The 21,664-nt window shown below is 43.1% G+C and overlaps 2 protein-coding genes across 30 annotated transcripts in view; one reads left to right on the forward strand and one right to left on the reverse strand.

The window, feature by feature from the left end:
• The window catches only part of LOC130297737 (general transcription factor II-I repeat domain-containing protein 2-like), a 1,987,867-nt gene that overhangs the window by 1,899,102 nt on the left and 67,101 nt on the right, over positions 1-21,664 (forward strand). The gene's annotated exons all lie outside the window — the stretch shown is intronic.
• The window catches only part of SLC39A11 (solute carrier family 39 member 11), a 499,832-nt gene that overhangs the window by 4,098 nt on the left and 474,070 nt on the right, over positions 1-21,664 (reverse strand). For all 4 annotated transcript variants that reach the window (XM_056550534.1, XM_056550532.1, XM_056550533.1 and 1 more), the window contains 2 exons: positions 2,961-3,059; positions 414-572 (listed from right to left, as the gene is read on the reverse strand). In XM_056550534.1, coding sequence (XP_056406509.1) covers positions 414-572; positions 2,961-3,059 — 258 coding nt within the window. The remainder of the gene's footprint in view (positions 1-413; positions 573-2,960; positions 3,060-21,664) is intronic.

The raw sequence follows: 21,664 nt of genomic DNA on the forward strand, positions 1-21,664 counted from the left end.
AACCGGTTGCTCCCGTATCCCTGCCGTATGCCGCCCGTATGTGACCCGGTCGGCTCATTTTTGCCCGTATGCGGTTTTCTACTGGACCTAAAACCGTGGTTGACTATGGATTTAGGTCCTGTAGAAAACCGCATATGGGCAAAAATGAGCCGACCAGTTCACTCGGGTTGGCTCATTGAATTACTTTACTTACGGGCGGCATACAGGAGGGATACAGGAGTGCCCGGTTTAAGCTCCCCCCCACCAGCCGTATGCGGTCCAGTATTGGGCAAAACGTGATGTGAACTAGGGATCGACCGATTATCGGTTTGGCCGATATTATCGGCAGATATTCACGATTTTGGACGTTATCGGCAATTACCATGCCGATAACGTCCCGAAGACGTTAACTTTTTTTTCCTCCTAGTTCTCACCCAGTTTGCGCTTCTGGAATAATGTCATCCATCACCACATACACCATGGCACCTGCAGCAAAGGACAATGCATAGGGTAACAGCGGTTCTGCCAGTGTTATGGCCACAGCTCCTAACACACCAGCAATGGGTTCTACCATTCCACTGAGCTGTCCATACCTGTCAATGAAAAGATACAGTTACTTTCAAAAATTAATACTTAATTTTTTTTTCTATAAAATTATCATTTAAGGATGCCTTTATTCCAGTCACTAATACACCACTTATTTTTCCTGAGATAAATCCCAACCTAATATGATCCAGTAAATTGTGTATGCAGTGCTGCCAGCAACCTGTAGCTGCTCTTCAATATACCCAATAATGTATATTTACCAACATTCAAATCACCCAAATCAGGACATTTAACCTCCACCAATAAAATCTAACTTTTGTTGACATATTATAAGTAGAGGTGCACCGAAATGGAAATTTCAGAAACGAAACGAAACCGAAATAAAAAAAAATGTCCGGCCGAAACCGAAAATGACTTCTCCCCGTCTTCTGGTAAAATGTAGCACTCCGCTCATTAGATTAGATTCCCCCACATTAGATTGCCAGCTCCCCCACATTAATAGGCAGGTTCCCCACAATAGTAGGCAGTCCCCCCACAATATTAGGCAGCTCCCCCCCACCCCACAGACATACAGCTTCCAGCCATATACAGTGTATGGCTGCAGGCTGTATGTCTGTACTGGTCTGCCCCCACAGTGTTTCGGTCACCGCTCCTCCGGCCCGGGGGTCACATCTACTGCTGTGGCCTATGGACCATAGCAGTAGGTGCCGGGACCGGAGGAGCGGTGACCGGAACACTCAAGAAGATGACGCGCCGCCGGTCACTTACCAGGCCCCGGCCAGCACGCGTTCTCTTGCGACGATCCTGCGGTCCTCCTGCGTCTCTATGGTTGTACGAACGGGACGTCAGTGAGTGACCGGCGCACATCCTTATGTCCCGAAAAGTTTTTTCGGGACACAGGGATGTCCGGGATAGGAATACTTCTTTTTATGTGTCCGGGCCGGCTCCCGTGTGTGGCTGCAGGCGGGGGCCGACCAGAGCATATAAAACCTAATACTGTATACTAAAAACCAGGGGGCCTCCAGCTGTTGTGAAACTACAACTCCCAGCATGCCCGGACATACTTTGCCGGTCCGGGCATGCTGGGAGTTGTAGTTTCACAACAGCTGGAGGCCCCCTGGTTTTTAGTATACAGTATTAGGTTTTATATGCTCTGGTCGGCCCCCGCCTGCAGCCACACAAGGGAGCCGGCCCGGGCACATAAAAAGAAGTATTCCTGTAACTTGTGCTGTGGGCGGGCGGGGAGGTGGGTCATGATCGGCACATTTTTTTTGTTGTTTCGGCATTTCCCCGAAATAGCTATTTTCGGCCGATATGTTTCGGCCGCCGATATATCGGTGCATCCCTAATTATAAGAATGTCTAATCTGTAATTTGATGCCTTTTGGAGATTTTTCCATCTTTCCTTGGCTTCTTTACGCACATTAATACAAATGTTTACCTGGGGTGCCCAAACTTTTGCTCCCCACTGTATACAGTGACTTTCTGGCCTCCACATTTGATGTATGCAATGTACAATGCCTCTGTCTGCACATGAATGCTGAATCCCAGCCCACCGGGTGGCTGCCTAGGTTGGTGATCCTGCCGTTCACCATGAGGAATCAGCAGTGTTTCGACACTGCTATTCGCTCCCTGACTCTCCAAAAGCCAATTAGCAGCAATGTTTCACTTTGAACCTTGTGCTGATTGGCTGATGAATCAGGGAATACTGCAGCGGCTGCTGGAATAATACAGTACAGGTACTAAGGAATATCTAAATAAAAGCATTGATCACCTATCCACAGGATATGTGGTACATGTATGATCACTGAGGATACAACCACCAGGACCCCCACTAGCCAAGAGAACAGAAATTCTTGATTGCACTCATAATAGTAACCCTGCCTGACCACTGCTATATTTACCACCACTAGCACTGACTGAGATTACTAAAGGAACCCTGTCACATTGTACATGATCTACTAACATGATATAGAGCAGATTGATCTATACATTTCTAGGAAAATATTCATTTTAATGTGTTATTAATTGATTAGAATCTCTGCTCTTTCCATGCTTAAGAGTCCAGTGGGTGGTCCTATCTTTGAGTGACACTGCCTAATAGACTCCTAAAAATCAAAGCAGGAGTAAGATATACATGTTAATCTGACCTCGATCATATACTTATCACATATCTTGTGATTAGGTGATAAATGCTTATCATAGGCCAATATAGGGATCCCGTACAGTTTATTTTTTTAGTATTACTTTGGGCTTCTTTTCCTTCATATTTCTGAACCAATTATCATTTTCCTATAGCATCATGACCTCAACATACAATGACTGTCCAGGAACCACCAAATACAACATGCTCTTTTATTGTGCATGAACAAACCATTGCTCACATCTATGGTTAGTGCATTTTTCTGAGATTGACTTTGAACAATTTGAACTCACCAAAACGCCTTCCATGTAGATACTCCTGCTCCACGCAGTGGCAGGCTGACTGCAAGGCCTTCTGGAAAATTCTGTATCCCTATTCCAACAGCTAGATTTCTAACAATAGAAGAAATAAATACAATGACCTGTCACTGTGGCACACATAATAATAATGATTATTTATATCTCCCCACTAATTTCCACAGCAATAAAAAAAAAATATGGGGGTACAAATAAAGATAAGTATCAAACATAATACAATATTACACAGTAAATATTCAAACAGGAGGAGTGAGGGCTTACAGACTATGAGGAATGCCGCTGAGACAAAGGCAGAAAGTGCTTCATTGATACAATGGTCCAGCCATGTTTTATACAAAAAGGTGAATAAACCAGTCACTAGCTAATCTCTAAATGTCATTGACCACCAAAGGCTGAGGGTTCAGGGTATCACATTCTAGAAAACTGGTGAAGCACAAGCTAAGTCTTGGAGAAGGGAGTGAGCGGTTCAGATTATAAAAGATGTTTGTTTTATATCATTAGCGGAGAGCACGTGTAGGATGGTAGACGGAGATGCACTGTGGAGGGCTTTGTGGGTGAGCATGAGGATTATGTACTCTATTCTATACTGAATAGGTAACCAGCGTAGTGACTAACACGGTCTGTATAACAGCTGGAAAGGAAGAGGAGTCTGGCTGCAGGATTTAGGATAGACTTGAGAGGGGAGAGTTTAGAGAAGGGAAGGTCTATTAGCAAAGAGATACAATAGTCTAGGTGAGAATGAATAAAATATATATGAAAGAGAAAGAAAGGAAACAAAGGGGGTGCTCTCTAAGTGCTGTTACTGTGGTCTGCCAAGGTGGTGGGGGTTATACATTAGACGGTGAGGTGGGATGGGCACGCTCACCTTCTTATGTTGCGCATAAGGCACAACACTGGAAAACGCATGGAAGTGTGCAATACACTAAGAAGATGCTGTCATGCATCAATCCTGATCATCGGTGATGTTGGTTACATTAATGTGGCTGGTGCTGGATCTGGGCATCAACGTCTCTGGTCCGGCAGGAAAAAATGGATGCAGAACTGGGTGCAACGGTCCTGTGTCCCAGATGGAAGTGTGGGACAATGAGGATACGGGAAGCGTTATGTTGTTAATACTTCCTTTCTTTATTTGGCTAAAAGACTACGCGTTTCGCGAGGGGTCCTTCGCTTCGTCAGGTCATGGAAATCAAATATACTTCTAGTTTTTCCAATGGGGGGTGTATGGAGGGAAAAGTGGAGAGGACCCAAGACTGATCCCTGGGGAACCTCAACAGCAAGGGGAAGAGGAGAAGTAGTAGAGCTGGAAAATTAGACACTGAAGGAGCTGTCAGAGAGGTAGGAAGAAAACCAAGAAAGAGGAGAGTTGTGGAGACTACGGAAGAGGAGTTGGTGATCTACATCGTCAAAAGCTGCAGAGAGATATAGGGGAGTCAATAGAGAGAAATTTAGATTTGGCAGCCATAGGATCATTAGTGACTGGTTAGGGGTGTTTCTGTGGAGGGCAGAGAGCGGAAACCTCATACTACATAATTTCCAACCGGAATTCAATCTCTGAAGGTCAGAGGGTAAAATTTCTGTTAACCCAATCACACTGCTAAATTTCCTGGGTGGAAATTCAGAGTTTAAAATTCCACCAGAATATTGAACTTGCTGTCTATTGGGATGGTAATGTTGGTGCGGTCATAACGCCTACTGATTCAGTTGGTGCTGGACGCATTTGGAATCAATGGCAGGAATTCTTCCGGCTGTGTATTTTGATGTGTGTGAATCTGGCCTAAGGGATTGAGTACTCAGAGGGATAGTGGATTAGGAAGGAATAGACCAAGTGTTCCAGGAGTTTAAGGGGATTAAAGACTGGTTCATAGTTAGCTGCACAGGACAGGTCCAGAGATTTCTTTTCATTTTTATAATGGGGTTATGTAGAATGTTAGAAGGAGGAAAGAGAGAGGTAAAAATGTATGTTAGGTGCCAAGTGAGAAACTGAGGTGGGAGGGGATAGAGTTACTAGTGCAGGTAGCAGGCTGGGAAAAGAAGAGCCTGGAGACTTCATCTTCAGTTACTTGCTCAAAAACGGAGAGTGATGATGAATTGTGGATATTGGGTGCTGTGTATTTTTATTTTATTTAGTTTGAGTTGGGATGAGGACATGTTATATGCCTTTCCTATTTTTGTGTCTTAACTGTTGGAGCCCTGCGCGGCTCTTTGTACTACATCGTACATAAGTGACCTATCGCTTTGAGTGTTTTATTGTTATTTTACTACTCATATTTGTTGAAATAATAAAAATCAGATTTGCCTTAAAAACTGAGAAGAAATGTGAATGGGATCAGAACTTTTGGGGGACTATGAGATGATTTTATGGTGAATGGTATCTATTTTAGCATTAAAGTATGGCGAATGAACTTAAGCCTAAGCAGAAAGTTGCCCCCTGACGAAACAAAGGGCAAAAAAGTACATTGGGGGCAGGAGGTGAGGTATCTCGACCACAGAGTGCTCAGTGTATTCCATCCTATTTTTACCTGTTATGTCTGCTTAATAGCAGCAGTGTAACTCTCTTTTCCTGTCCTAACCAAGTATTCATGGTATCGGTGAGATGTACACCTTCATTTACTTTCATATTCCTGTGGCCTCCGAATACTGTGTTGTTATTATTACGACATTACCCCTCCATTTTTTGCCTGTATTTCTGCTCTGCCATTTGCTTACACTATCTTATTTTAATGTTGTTTGTATTTTTTATACATGTGTAATAAAGATTGTTGAATTATTTGAGTAATCATAATATCCTGTGGCCTATTTTTTGGTGAATATCGTTGGGTGGCCCTTGGTATATACACGAGGCATAGCCGCTTATTTGTTTGGTGACTATAGAAAGTTGAACGTGTTGAACAATTGTTTTGGATTGTAAAACAGGAGCTAAGGGAGGAGAAATAGGCTTGTTTTGCGAGGTGAAGGGCAGAGTAATTGGTTCTTAGCCCAAATTTATAGTCTAGATAGTCTGAGTTTTCCTCCACAGATGTTCAGCACACCTAGAGCACTACTGAAGAAAGTGAGTTCTATGTGTGTGTGCCAGGAGGTTTGTATTTTGGGGGTGCTGCTTAGTCCAGGTTAGTCTTGAGAAGAAGTTGTGGTCAGAAAGCTCATAAAGATGTGAAGTGAAGTTAAAGATAGAATTTGAGAGGCAGATGAGGGAGGATGGGAAATGAGGGAGCCAGGTAGCAGAATAATCCTGAAATGTTTGAGGTGCGCCAGGAGGTTAATAGATGAAACTATCAATTTGAGAGAAAAAGAGGGATAACATACCAGATTTAAAGATTAAATGCAGAAGTAGAGAGGATGAAAGTCCTGTGAACCCCCCGCAGATACTGACACAATACCATACATTATAGTTATACCACACAATAATATGAAAATAATAACTGTAGTATACTATTGAGTTTGAGTATGGGTACCATGTTTCCTAAAACGCCTCCCTTTCCTACTGTTGCTGTATAAATGGAATACACCTTTGACTATTTGGGGAATTGCAAAAATGTGCTGACTACCTTCATGCTTCTATACTACAAGCTTTGGTGTTGTCCTATACTGTCGGTGCACAGAGCATGCTTGCTCAGGTGAGCTGAAAACCCTTTCTTGTTTGTAAATATTAATTATCCTGATGATTCCTGGAAACAATGATTCCCCTAAGGGTGACCCCAGTGCAGAAGACGTGCCCGGTGACATCACCTCCTCCTGTACTCTCTCCTCCGCACGTCTTTAGGAGTGCCTTATTGTAACACGTAGGCTTGGCATCAGTTTGTACAGTGTATTTATGGTGTTGCTCATATACAGACAACTCCCATTACCTGGAAACTGCAAACATGCTTCTCATGCAGTAACGCTTGGGGAGGACCAGGAGATAGGACGCTAAGGCCACCTTCATGCAGTAGGTGCCATAGTTTAGACTAGCTACAACAGTGTTTCCTATCTTGGGGCTCCTCAGCTGCTGCAAAACCATGTCCTGGCAGCCAAAGGAGCTGGAGTTTTGCAAAAGCTGGAGAGCTACAGGTTAGAGAACACTAAGCTACACAGACCATTTCACTTTATTTTCCCAGAGGCCTTAGAGTGTGTTCCCACATTCCAGTTTACTGATGCAGTTTTTAAAGCCACAGTCAGGAAAAAGAAAAAAAACTGAAAATGAGGTAATAAAGCAGCTACTAGTAGGCATGTGAGTAGTAAAACGGACATGGTCGCACATCTACGACATGCACAGTGATCTAAGGCTTCTCACCAAAATCTTTTAAACTAACAGGTCGTTTTATCATCCCTAGCATAAAATGACGCTGCACTAAGCGGCGACCAGCATCACCGCAACACCAGTGCCCACAGCGGGAACGACCCATTGACAGAGCAGTCCCAGTACCGCCCGAACCAGACCCTGGGCCACGCCTCCCCACAGGCACAGCGACGCGGCAGCAATGGACGCTGCACACGTGTGACCATTTTTTTCTTCATTTGAATTCACATTGTGTTTTCTATCCCCTTCTTTTTTTGTTTTTACTTGGTCAGCACTCTGCCGCTCCCCCTCAGCCCAGGCTTATATTTATTGGCAGGAAGCTGCAAAGGGCCCTATTCTTTCAGGAAGTCTCCCAGTCTTTCACTTGGAGCACATGGTAAGTGAGCTTTGTCACCTGTTCACACTGGTGCTGTGCGGCATCCATTGCTGCTGCAGTGTCATGTCTGTGGGGAGGCATGGCCCAGGGTCTGGTTCGGGCAGCATTGGGGTTGATATGCCAGTGGGTCGTTCCCCCTGTGGGCACTGGTTTTGCGGCGGTGGTGGTTGCCGCTCAGTGTGGCGCCATTTTATGCTAGGGATGTTAGGGACCCGCTACTTACAGGGGGCCGTGACGTGGCTAGCGGGCTTGCACTTTATGATCATTAAGTACAATAACCACCTGTTAGTTTAATAGAAGCCTTAGATCACTGTCCATGTTGAAGATGTCTTTTTTTTTTCTATATAAATTCACATTGTTGTTCATCAGTATTTTGCGCATGTGCAACCTCCCCCATATAGCGTTGTGGTTGATCTACATCAGGCATAGACAACCTTCGCACTGCAGATATTTTTGACTACATCTCCCATGATGCTCTTACAGCCAAAATGCTGCAAAAGCATCATGGTAAATGTAGCCAAAACATCTGCAGTGCCGAAGGTTGTCTATGCCTGTTCTACATAGTGGGAATAGGTGTTTAATCTGCCTTTGTATCAAGTAAGCAGTAAGTATGGCATCTTTTCTGTAGGTCTTTCCCTTTGTACATTTCTTCTTCCATTCATGAGCCATTCCTAGCTTTGGCCATAAAAACTGCACAAAAAAAAAAAAAAAACCTGAAGGTGAGAACACACCTTTACACTTGGTTTTCTTAGTGATAATTTCTCATAGTAATAAATAAGTATCCCTCTGAAAAACACTGTTCACACATACTGGATCCTGCGCAGATTTGATGCGCAGGATTTGTAACTGCAGATTAGAAGCTGTGCTCAGTCATTTAGTTTATGTTGAAATCTGCAGCAGAAAATCTTGTGCATCAAATCTGCGTATGTGTGAATCTACCCAAAGGGTGCATTCACACGTGTGTATTTTCTGCTGCAGATTTGCTTTTGCAGCCCATTGAACTCAATGGGCAGCAAAATCTGCTGCAGATTTGCATTTAAAATATGCAAGTGTGAACGCACCCTAAGGGTCCATCCATTGACACAGGCAGATTTTCCACACTGTATTTGCTGCAGAAAATTAGCAGCAGATTTTGCTACCAATGACTTCAATGGATACATAGAAAATGCCCCAATATGCCAAAATTGCAGAGTCTATGGTAGCAAAATCCACTGCAGATTTTCTGCTAAAAATCCACCCATGTGAACAGGCCCTTAGGCTATGTTCACATGGTGGAATGACATTGCACAGAAAGCGGAGGAATGTCATTTTTATAGACAGCAATGCATTTCCTTCCGGAATCTACGGAAAGAATAGACATTAGCAGCCTTAGTAGCTGGTGTCCCCGCTCAGAAATTTAGCCATGTGAACATAGCCTAAGGGTATGCTCACACAGGTTTGAAATGCTGCAGATTTATTACACATTTTAATTTCCCCATTTAAAGGGGTACTCCGGTGGGAAATTTTTTTTTTTATATCAACTGGTGCCAGAAAGTTAAAAACAGATTTGTAAATGTCTTCTATTAAAAAATCTTTACCCTTTTCAAATTTCTTTTTTGTCTTGTACACAGTGCTCTCTGCTGACACCTGATGCCCGTATCAGGAACTGTCCAAAACAGAAAAGAAAATCCCCATTGCAAACCTATGCTGCTCTGGACAGTTCCTGACACGGAGAGCACTGTGGACAAGACAAAAAAAAGAATTTCCTCTGTAGCATACAGCTGCTAATAAGTACTGAAAGGGTAAAGATTTTTTAATAGAAGTCATTTACAAATCTGTTTAACTTTCGGGCACCAGTTCATTTAAAAAAAAAAAAAAAAAAACAATAATCATAATTTTCCCCCGGAGTACCCCTTTAAGTCAATTAGGAAAATCTACAGTTAATCTGCAGCATATCCATCATATATGAAGGTACCCTAGGCGATGTCCCTACAAAGAAGTTCAACACTCAGTTTGGTACACATCATGTGCCAAAATGAGCCCTGAAAAATACTGCAATGCCCACCAGATTGTTTTCAATGAGAATGCACCCTACAGTTCACACTGTGAATTGCATGCATAATTTTTCAGTGCATATGTTACTTAGGCTATGTTTACGTGGCAGAATTTTCGCTGGAAATTCCGCTGAAGCAGAGTCCCATTGGTTTTAATGGGATTCTGCTGCACTGTGGACATGGCGGAATTTCTGTGGCAGATGTTTCTGCGGCAGAAATCCTGATTCCGGTGTCCGCAAAAAGACTAAACATGTCTAGTCTTTCTGCGGATCCCGCTTGAAAATGCATTGCTATCAATAAGACGGCATCTCAGTTTGTGTGTGGTATCACAGCTCCTTTACATAAAAATAAAGGGTGCAGAGTTGTAATACCATACACAACCTAAGGGACCTCTGTGATGCTGGGTTTGGAAGAAAGCAGATATGTTTTCTCTAATCCTGACTAACTTAAGGAAACCCTCCAAACAAAGTTAAATGGGTATTCCAGGAAAAAAAAAAATTTCATATATCAACTGGCTCCAGAAAGTTTCTAAACAGATTTGGAAATTACTTCTATTAAAAAAATCTTAATCCTTTCAGTACTTATGAGCTGAAGTTGAGTTGTTTTTTTCTGTCTAAGTGCTCTCTGATGACACCTCTGTCTGTCTCGGGAACTGTTCAGAGTAGAAGCAAATCCCCATAGCAAACCTCTTCTACTCTGTGCAGTTCCCTTCCTGGGAATACCCCTTAAAAGCTGAGAGGAAGGAGGCTGACACAGACTTTCACTTTGATGCCCCATGTATTATGGCGCCAGGCTCTGCACTAGGCATGTAATGTATAACCTTTGGCCGAGTGCTTCTTTATTTAGGTTAGTGTCCTTTTCAGGTAATGGTTATGTAAGTGGCAGTTCTGCTCTAGTGCTCGCAGGTGTCTGCTCCTTACAGACTAAGGCAATGTTCACACAGGGAAAGGACATTACTCTGACAGTGGAGCTCTGTTCACACGGCAGAATTTCCATGTAAAATTCCAATATAGAGATTCCACAGCAGCAGAGTCTCTCAGATTTCAATGGAATTAAAATGTTGGTGTCCACAGAAAGAATAGACATGAACCATAGTGTGAACCGAGCCTTAGATGACGTGAGTGCAGAAATGAACAGAAACAAAACTTCTTCTCGGGATGTAGTGATAGAACAATAATACAAGAGAATGGACTATAAGAAAGATGAGACCAGGTTGGTGTCACACCATCAATGATATAAGCAATGCTTTACTGTTTACATCTGAGCACTCTCCTGGGCTCTAAGGTTATGTTCACAGTGGGGGATGTCCATGCAGACTGGCCCCTGAATGCAGAGTGCCAGAATAACATGCAGGCGTTAGGACCGCTCGGGAATGCATGGACGGCAATTCATTCCGTGTGGTGTCCGCAGAAAGAATAGGCATGTCTTTTCTTTTTGCAGACACCTGAATTTGAATTTCCGCTCCAGATGTTTCTGGAGCAGAAATTCTGCTATGTGAACAGCGCAGCAGAATCCTATTGAAATCAATTGGACTCTGCTGCTGCAGAATCTCGGTGCAGAATTCCGCACGGAAATTCCATCGTGTGAACATAACCTAAGAGTCATCCACACTGCGGGGAGCTTTACCTCAGGGAACTGCTTTCACTGCTCATTTCCACTATAGTTTGAGCCTCCACCCATCAAAGGGGTTAATAGTTATGGTCCCATAACCCAAAGAGCGGCTAACTACAGCTCAGAGTCACTGAGCCCCGACTGCTGGCTGCATTTACAATGAGCCTGTTATTCCCGGCAGGATCCAGACCACGGAGGAATCTAAATATCCCTCCTTTTCTCTCACATCTGAAATAACACGCGGGTTCCGCTCCGCAATCTCTCTCTCTCTGAATAGCCGCCCGGCTCCCATCACCTGAACTAACACAACGTGCACTAAGTCTCACCCTGCTGCTCCTTGTGCCACCTCCTGCCACAGGAAGCCTGAGGTTGGATACTCGGGGCAAATGGTTACTATAACATCTGTGTAGCCCGGCGTACAGGACGGCATTGTTAGTGGAATGTATGTAAGTGCGGACCTGAGAGAGGAGAAACAGGCTGCAAATGTATCCAGCTCCATAGAGGAAAGAGAGCAGGTGTGAGGAGGAGGTCACAAACTACTATAATGGAGGAGGGGGCACCGCAATAGCTAAATGTTACACAGTACAAACCACATGACATGCAGCTACTTATCTATAACTAATCACTTTCCTTTAAAAGGGTGATCAGTCACAACATATCCTCAGGAAAGGTCAACAATATTGTTGCGGTGCAGAAACCCAGCAGCACCACTACAGATGTAAACTAAGCCATAAGCCGACAGCGCTGCTCTCGGTGTAGTGGCTGTGCCGTGGTACTGCAGCTCAGACCCCCATTGAGGTAAATGAGTGAAATGTGCTGCTCAGTGTCAGGAAGCTTGGTCTCAGTCACAGTTCAAGAGTCCAACAGCATAATGATACAAAACGAAGCTAAAAACACCCAAGAATGGATATGAGCAAAACATTGAGAATAAATACGTGGATAAATTCCTCTCAAGAAGGCGCTGGTACCCAGGGATGGAGATAAACTTCTTTATTGGCAACGCGTTTCGATCCCGAACCGGGATCTTCGTCAGGCATGCACGATGCCTGACGAAGATCCCGGTTCGGGATCGAAACGCGTTGCCAATAAAGAAGTTTATCTCCATCCCTGGGTACCAGCGCCTTCTTGAGAGGAATTTATCCACGTATTTATTCTCATTGCTATTTACCGGACTGACGGATGTCACACCGGGTTGTTCCTCATGGCAGCGGTTTCCCTTGATTTCTACGCTACTATAGGTGTTGTGCTCTAAGCGCAACACCTAGGGGTAAGAACCCATCTTTACGTTACACCTTTATTATTATCAAACGGTCCTCACTAGGGGGGCACCTCTTGTTGTTTTTTCTCGTTTTTATATGAGCAAAACATTGGACTATTGTGAAGTGGTTTCTATGGGCCCTGAATCCTAATGATCATCTGTGGAAGAAGCTGAAACCTGCAGTCTGGAGAAGACACCTTCACCCCTGAGACAGCTGGAGCAGGATCTTAAAGGGGTACTCCGGTGGAAAACTTTTTTTTTTTTAAATGAACTGGTGCCAGAAAGTTAAACAGATTTGTAAATTACTTCTATTAAAAAAAATCTTAATGCTTTTAGTACATTTTCTTTACTTTTTGAATTTCTTTTTTTTGTCTTGTCCACAGTGCTCTCTCCTGACACCTCTGTCCATGTCAGAAACTGTCCAGAGTAGAATAGGTTTGCTATGGGGATTTTCTCCTACTCTGGACAGTTCCTGATACAGGCATCAGGTGTCAGCAGAGAGCACTGTGGACAACACAAAAAAATAAATAAAAAATAAATAAAGATTTTCCTCTGTAGCAAACAGCTGCTAAAAAGTACTAAAAGGATTTTTTTTATATATATCAACTGGTGCCAGAAAGTTAAACAGATTTGCAAATTACTTCTATAAAAAAAATCTTAATCCTTCCAGTATTTATTAGCTGCTGAATACTACAGAGTAAATTCTTTTCTTTTTGGAACACAGAGCTCTCTGCTGACATCATGACCACAATGCTCTCTGCTGACATCTCTGTCCATTTTAGGAACTGTCCAGAGCAGCATATGTTTTCTATGGGGATTTTCTCCTACTCTGGACAGTTCTTAAAATGGACAGAGGTGTCAGCAGAGAGCACTGTGGTCCAAAAAGAAAAGTATTTCCTCTGTAGTATTCAGCATCTAATAAGTACTGGAAGGATTAAGATTTTTTTTTATGAAAAGCAATTTACAAATCTGTTTAACTTTCTGGCACCATTTGATTAAAAAATAAAAAAATTATAAGTTTTCCACCAGAGTACCCCTTTAAGAGTGATACCTGGAGATAAGTTCAGAAGTCTCATTGAGAGTTACAGAAATCGCTGGATTGTAGTGACTGCCTCAAGAGGTTGTGTAGAAAATATTAAGTTCATGGGCCATCATTTTTGACCAGGTTCAATAATTATTTTAAATGATTCGGTTCAACCTCAATTCAAAAGCAAAAGTTTTTTTAGACTGGATAACTCCTTTAAAAAAAGGTACCAACTATTTTGTCCACGTCTGTATTTAATTCTGTGGAAAAAGTTGTGGGAAAACTTGTCATATTTTTATGTAAACCTGCTCATTCTAGGTTAAGTAGTCATGTAAGTGGTCCTACTCAGTGATTGTCTGCTTTTTGTGTATTGGTGTTAATAGGGAGCTGTGAATCAATGAGTAGGACCACCTACTTGACTACTTATCCCAGAATGAGCAGAGGTTTACATGAAGATATGACAAGTTATCCCAGAACTTTTCCTAATATTCTACTCTGATCTTCCTGCTCTATAACATGATGCCTGCAGACTGGACTGCATTTTTAATCTAAAAAGTTATTTAAAAGGAATACTACAAATCTTGTCCCTTATTTGCAGAATAGATCACAGGGGTTCTGACCACTGGGACCCCTCGCGATAGCATTAGGGGGCCGACATGCCCCCTACATATATATCTCATTTGGAGAGGTTTTCAACTCTCCCATAGAGCTATATGGAAGGGGCATGGTGGCACCCATTTCGGCAGGGTCATGACACTGCATTCCCAAGGAGAGTTGTGGCTCCAGCTTATTCCCTATCTTTCAGGGGATTTTTTAGGATGATACTTTAAAGGTAGGGTCACACTTCATATTTTGCTGCATATTTTCTTCAGCTGATTTTTCTACCCATTGACTTCAATAGGTAGGAAAATATACAGCTAAGTATGGCATTAATAACCCTACCCAACCAATTATTCTCTTCTGCCTAGGTCAAATGTTGATCCACAAATAATAGTTTGTATGCAATTCTTACAAAGCCTTATGTAAGGTTATGTCCACACACCGCTGCAGATTTCTTGCAACTGCAGAAACCCAGCATATTTTCTGCAACTGATCTGCATTGTGTAAACATACTCTTTTTATGCAAAATTGCATAAAGGGGGACATCCAAGATGCAAGATGAATAGTTACTAATGGGAGCTCTATGTAGCACGTTATAATGCCCCCTCATGTTACATGCTGGTTATGGCACCAGCCCCCATCTATAAGTACACAGATGTATGTCAGACCTTATAAAGAACCAACAAGTAGGTGTTGTTATAGCAGGTATGTACTTTGCTCTTGTACCCAGTATCCAGAACAGTAAAGCACAGGGCCTGGAAGGGATGTACTGATGGGCCAGACAGAAAACACTGACACAGGGCACAATGACCCCTATTCATTCTAAGGTCTCTCACTGCCTGTCTATGATCACCCTCATCCTGCAGGACGGGCATGGGCTGTCTCGCACTGTAACATTTTCCATGTGGGATTCCTGGACCGAGAAAATTTAACTAATAAACTAATTTTTTTCTCTTGGGACACAAAACGCTGCACATAGACACTATAAAGAGCATGTGCAGCTCAAAGTGATGCCAACTTCACAGCCTATGACTCCTTATCCTAGATTATTAAAGGCGATCCCACATCACAAGACAGTGGATATCTTGAGGCAAGCTGCTCCTTCCAAAGTTTAGTCACTGAGGCAACTTGGTTGCTATGTCTACACTGCATACCAAACTACAGTCTTTATTGGGGTATTCCGGTTTCTGGAAATTGTATTTAAACAAGACTATCACCCTTAGACATATAACTTACTTGGCTGAACTTGTCTTCGAGCTCTAGCCCCACCCCCTGAGTGATGTCATCACCCCTGACCAGCCACCTCAGCCTACATCATCACCTTCCAGTCACATACACAGTATATATCTTCATTGAGGCATTTTAGTCAGAATGAGGTGTGTTTACAGCACTACTGCCCTCTGCTGAGTAATGCCTTAGGCAGAGGAGCAGGCAGGGAATGAATAACAAGTGCTGAAACCTCACTGTGCAATGAAATAAAATGATCAGCAACAGCTCTGGGCAGGGAAATGGTAGGAGTGCGGTTGAAGGGGATGAGCAATGCTAGATGATTCTGCAGCATTTATTTTTTACCTGATGTTGGAGTACCCCTTTAAAATGGGGTAACTAGGGAGCAAATTTTCTGAGAGATCAAAGTTAACAAATGAGAACACAACTGTTTCCAGAATTTTAGGGTAAAATATATGCCTGATAAGTGTTCACCAAATTTTAAGCCCCAGGTAGGGGAACACTGCACTATGTTAAACCACATTCTGCTCCACATATAAGTTAACTGAAGCTACAGTGCTCTTTTAAAGGAGAACTCCAGGATAGAAAATCGTATCCCCTATCCTAATAATAGGGGATTAGTGTCAAATCGTGGGGGTTCGAGCGCGATCTGGGGCACAGGTCAGAAGATCATGGGGAGGGGGACCCCCCGCGTTCTAAGACTTATGCTCTATCCTTAGGAAATGATTCCTTTAATGCCCTAAATCTCTGGAGCTGTGACTCCTAAACCAACTATGCACTTATTCATTATGTTTCATTCCCAGTAGGAATAACAGTTAAAAAAAAAAGGCAAAAAAGAAAAGAATCTGTACAATGAAATGAAAACATTTCTTCTGCACTGTGAACACACTTAGAAAAATTAAAATGAACAATTAAACTGCAGTTTTTTTTGTTCATCCCACTTTCCTTTAAAAAATAAATAAAAAATGTAAATGTTTTTAAGAAGTCATATGCGCCCTCCCCCAAGTCTTCATATTACTATGGCTTTTGGAACATAGAAACACAAAACTTTTTTTTACATAAAAAAAAAGTTTTTATAGTGCAAAAGTAGGAAAATTTAAAAGTTGTATTGATTTGGTATTTACTGTACTTTAATCATGGTAAATGCTGTAAAGATGAAACCCAAAAGATGATGGAATGGAATTCTTGATTTTTCCTCCCCAAAAAATATTGGTTAAACACCACAATACATATGTACCCAAAATGGTGTTTTAAATTATACTAGTTCAACAAAAAACTACTAATGTGGCAACATCAAGGGAAAAATGTAAAAGTTAGTACTTAAAAAACAGTGGAGTTTTAGCATTCAAGCCCCCACTAACATGTTTGTTATTAGGGAAAACCCCGTTAGCTCTTGTCCTGAAGTACCTCCTGACAGGAACACAATTACTGTACAATAGGGGCCCCCACATATAGGTGTTTTACTGCTCTAATTGTACATCCGTATTACAGCCCCAAATCCCATTTTGACCATGGTACACATGATCGAACGTGATCCTGTCATCAGATCAGCTGTCAGGCCAGGGTTGACTGCCGTAATGCTGACTCAAAAACGCTGATATATGCCTATTGCTTGGAGCCCCATGCTAAGGAAATCTTAAAAACGCGACCTATTGAGAGCACTGGGAACCAGAATTAGGAAGCACTGTCCTAAACCAGATGACCCCTACAACCAGGTCCTTACCCAATAAAGCTGCTCCCCAGTATAGTCATAAACTTTATTACTTACAGCCCCATTGTAAACCAAAGCTGAAGGCTACAGGTCACCTATCCCAAAAGCTAAAGACTTGTTCATATAGAAAACCTATTGGAACGCATGCTGTTTTATACATAAAAGGGCATCAACCTTGACAATGGAACCTGTGTATAAAGTGGACGTGTGCTCTGTGGAGGATTAACCATTAACAGGAGCACAACACAGTTACTGACACTTTTAAGACCTGACATTCCCCTTATACAGAGATCAGACAGAAAAGACGCCTCTGCGGCCAGGAATGGGTTACGTTAATATCCCTTTCACATTACTAAAGAGTACAAGAATGTGCTGGTAGTCAGATTCCTGTCCCCCTGGTTTGGCACGAAGAGCCTCTGGTGACTGGATTTAAAGCCTTGTCACCACAAAGACTTCTTTCTTATGGAGCAGAACAGAGGCTTCCAGTGTCCCTCCGGATGATCACTTTATGAGACGTGACCAGGGACGGCCGTTGTTCATGAGTGCCGGGATCAGATAGTTATGAAATGGGCGCAGCCTCTACAGCACGGGGCACAAACTTTCCTGGTCTGCGGACTGCACAGTCAGACTGTACTCCTAAGGTTTATTCCCAAGGGAGGCTTCCCAACATGAGGCTCCCCAGGTGTTGCAAAACTACAACCCCCACCATTCCCTGACAGGAGCATGATAGGAGTTGTATTTTTGCAACACTTAGAGCAGTGATCTTCAACCTGCGGACCTCCAGATGTTGCAAAATGACAACTCCCAGCATGCACGGATAGACGTTGGCTGTCCGGGCATGCTGGGAGTTGTCGTTTTGAAACATCTGGAGGTCCGCAGGTTGAAGACCACTGACCTAGAGAGCTACAGGTTTAAGATCACTGAATAATATTACACTACAAGAGGACCCAAGCTTTATCATTGTATACTGAAAGGTTTAGCAGCTTTCTAAGAAATCTTGTGTCAGTCATTCACCTTCTCACAAGATCTTTGTTTGGTACAAGGTATCAGTGCAGAGTATCCTCTGTGACCTACAGGCGGTAGAATCTATCACCCACCACCACAGATGGCAGATCTGTGCTGCTGATGTGTTTGGCTTCAAGACTGGATACAATTGTAGTAAACCCTCAGATGTGGAAAAGTACCATATTTTTCGCCCTATAAGACGCTCCGGCATATAAAACGCACCCAATTTTAAATTAGGAAAATCTAGAATACAATGTAAAGTATAGGTCACAGTGATCTTCAACCAGCGGACCTCCAGATGTTGCAAAACTACAACTCCCAGCATGCCCGGACAGCCGTTGGCTGTCCAGGCATGGAAGGAGTTGTAGTTTTGCAGCATCTGGAGGTCCGCAGGTTGAAGACCACTGGTATAGGAAGTTGTACTCACCTGTCCCCACCGCTCCAGACAGTCACCGCTGCCCTGGATGTCGCCCTCCATCGCTGTCCACGTCACGTCCCTGTCGTTCCAGAACGTATCTGGTGCCTGGTATCCTCGCTCTCGGTTGCCGCCATCACGTCGCTACGCACACAGCTCCTATTGGATGACGGGGCGGCGTGCGAGACGACGTGATGACGACGATGGAGAGCGTAAGCACGGAGCAGACACCGAGGAGGCAGGTAAAGTCCCTCCTGGTGCAGCCAGGTTAGTGTCACTTTTGCTTCAGACGCGGCGGTCAGCTTTGATCGCCGTGTCTGAAGGGTTAATACGGGGCATCACCACGATCAGTGATGTCCTGTATTAGTCGCGGGTCCCCGCCGCTGATGGCCACAGGGACCGCCGCGATAGGTGTGTATTCGCCATATAAGATGTACCAACTTTTCCCCCCCAGTTTTGGGGAAGAAAAAGTGCGTCTTATACGGCGAAAAATATGGTAATTGATTTGAACAAGTTTTTAACCTCTCAATGAAAACGAGTGCTTTTAACAAACACAGGGATTAAAAAGTATAGTAAACATTTGCAGACATTTAGTCATAATGGGGGAGATTTATCAAAACCTATCAAGAGAAAAAGCTGCTGAGTTGCCCATAGCAACCAATCAGATCACTACTTTCATTTTTAAAAGAGGCCTGTGAAAAATGAAAGAAGAAATCTGATTGGTTGCTACGGGCAACACAGCAACTTTTTTCCCGGATAGGTTTTGATAAATCTCCCCCAATACGAACATAAAAATACATATGTATTAGGCTTATTGTAGTGACCTTATGTATTAGGCTTATGTGGCCTTATGTATTAGGCCAGACAGGTACTAGTGGTGGGGGACTCAATTATTAGGGGGACAGACAGGGCAATCTGTCACAAAGACCGGGATCGCCAAACAGTGTGTTGTCTGCCTGGCGCACGAGTTCGGCACATCGCGGATCGGGTTGACAGGTTGCTGGGCGGGGCTGGAGAGGACCCAGCAGTCATGGTACATATTGGCACCAATGACAAAGTAAGAGGTAGGTGGAGTGTCCTTAAAAATGATTTCAGGGACTTAGGCCGCAAGCTTAAGGCAAGGACCTCCAAGGTAGTCTTTTCTGAAATACTACCAGTACCACGAGCCACACCAGAGAGGCAGCGGGAGATCAGGGAGGTAAACAAGTGGCTCAGAAGCTGGTGTAGGAAGGAAGGGTTTGGGTTCATGGAGAACTGGGCTGACTTCGCTGTCGGTTACCGGCTCTACCGTAGGGACGGGCTGCACCTCAATGGGGAGGGTGCAGCTTTGCTTGGGGAGAAGAGGGCTAGAAGGGTGGAGGAGTGTTTAAACTAGGGACTTGGGGGGAGGGAACCTACAGCAAAGAGGGGGAAGATAGTGTAGATAGAGAGGTGGGAATTATAAATGTACCTGGGGGTGGAGCGGAGGGAGGGGTTAGAATAGTTAATAGGAATAGGCTTCATAGGAAAATAAAACTTACACCCTTGAATCCCATTAACCCCAATAACATAAAGGATGGAAATGTAAAGTGTATGTTCACAAATGCCAGAAGCCTAGCAAATAAAATGGGGGAGCTTGAGGCCTTGATACTGGAGGAACATATTGATATAGTTGGGGTCACTGAGACATGGCTGGATTCCTCGCATGACTGGGCTGTCAATCTGCAGGGGTTTACATTGTTTTGCAAGGATAGAATGAACAGAAAAGGTGGTGGAGTCTGTCTGTATGTAAGAAGTGGTATGAAAGTCAGTGTGAACGATGCCATAGTGTGTGATGATTCTGAGGAGGTGGAATCACTGTGGGTAGAATTACAAAAGGAGGGAAAACTGAAAAAATAGTATTTGGTGTAATCTACAGACCCCCTAATATCACTGAAGAGATAGAAGTTCGGCTGTATAAACAAATAGAGAGGGCCGCCCGGGCAGGTACAGTGGTAATAATGGGAGATTTTAACTATCCAGATATAGATTGGGGTCGGGGGCTGGCTAAAACTACAAAGGGGCGTCAATTCCTAAATTTATTGCAGGATAATTTTATGGGCCAGTTTGTGGAGGACCCAACAAGAAGTGATGCCTTGTTGGATCTGATCATTTCCAACAACGCAGATCTGGTTGGTAATGTAACTGTGCGGGAAAACCTTGGTAATAGCGACCACAATATAGTTACTTTTGACTTAAAATGTAGAAAACAAAGACAGGCGGGGAAGGCAAAAACATATAACTTTAAAAAGGCAAATTTCCCTGGGCTGAGGGCTGCACTACAGGACATAGACTGGGGGAGGTGTTGTCAAATACTGATACAGAAGGTAAATGGGACATCTTTAAATCAACGCTAAATAACTATACAGCAAATATAAATGATTAAAACTAAATCCTACATGGCTGACAAATGATGTTAAAAGAGCAATAAACAACAAAAAAATAGCCTTCAAAAAATACAAATCTGATGGGTCAGCGATAACATTTAAACAGTACAAAGAGCTTAATAAAATCTGTAAAAATGTAATAAAAACAGCAAAAATTCTAAACGAGAGACAGGTGGCCAAAGAAAGAAAACTAATCCTAAATATTTTTTTAGATATATAAATGCAAAAAAAAAAACCAAGGACAGAGCATGTAGGACCCCTTAATAATGATAATGGGGAGGTTGTCACAGGCGATCAAGAGAAGGCAGAGCTACTGAATGGGTTCTTTAGTTCTGTATACACTATGGAAGAAGGAGCTGACATTGGCCAGGTCAGTGCTGGTAACACATCATGTAATGTACTGAACTGGCTTAATGTAGAGATGGTACAAGGTAAGTTAAGTAATTTAAATGTAAGCAAATCTCCAGGACCAGATGGATTGCACCCAAGAGTTCTTAGAGAGGTAAGTTCAGTAATATCTGTACCCCTGTTCATGATATTTAGAGATTCTCTGGTGTCTGGTATTGTGCCAAGGGACTGGCGCAAGGCGAATGTGGTGCCAATCTTCAAAAAGGGCTCTAGGTCTTCCCCAGGAAACTATAGTCCGGTAAGTTTAACGTGCATTGTGGGTAAATTGTTTGAAGGACTTATAAGGGATTACATACAGGAATACATAGGGGATAATAGTATTATAAGTGAT

This window comes from Hyla sarda, chromosome 13 (genome assembly GCF_029499605.1).
Source record: "Hyla sarda isolate aHylSar1 chromosome 13, aHylSar1.hap1, whole genome shotgun sequence".
In the NCBI taxonomy this organism is placed as follows: Eukaryota; Metazoa; Chordata; class Amphibia; order Anura; family Hylidae; genus Hyla; species Hyla sarda.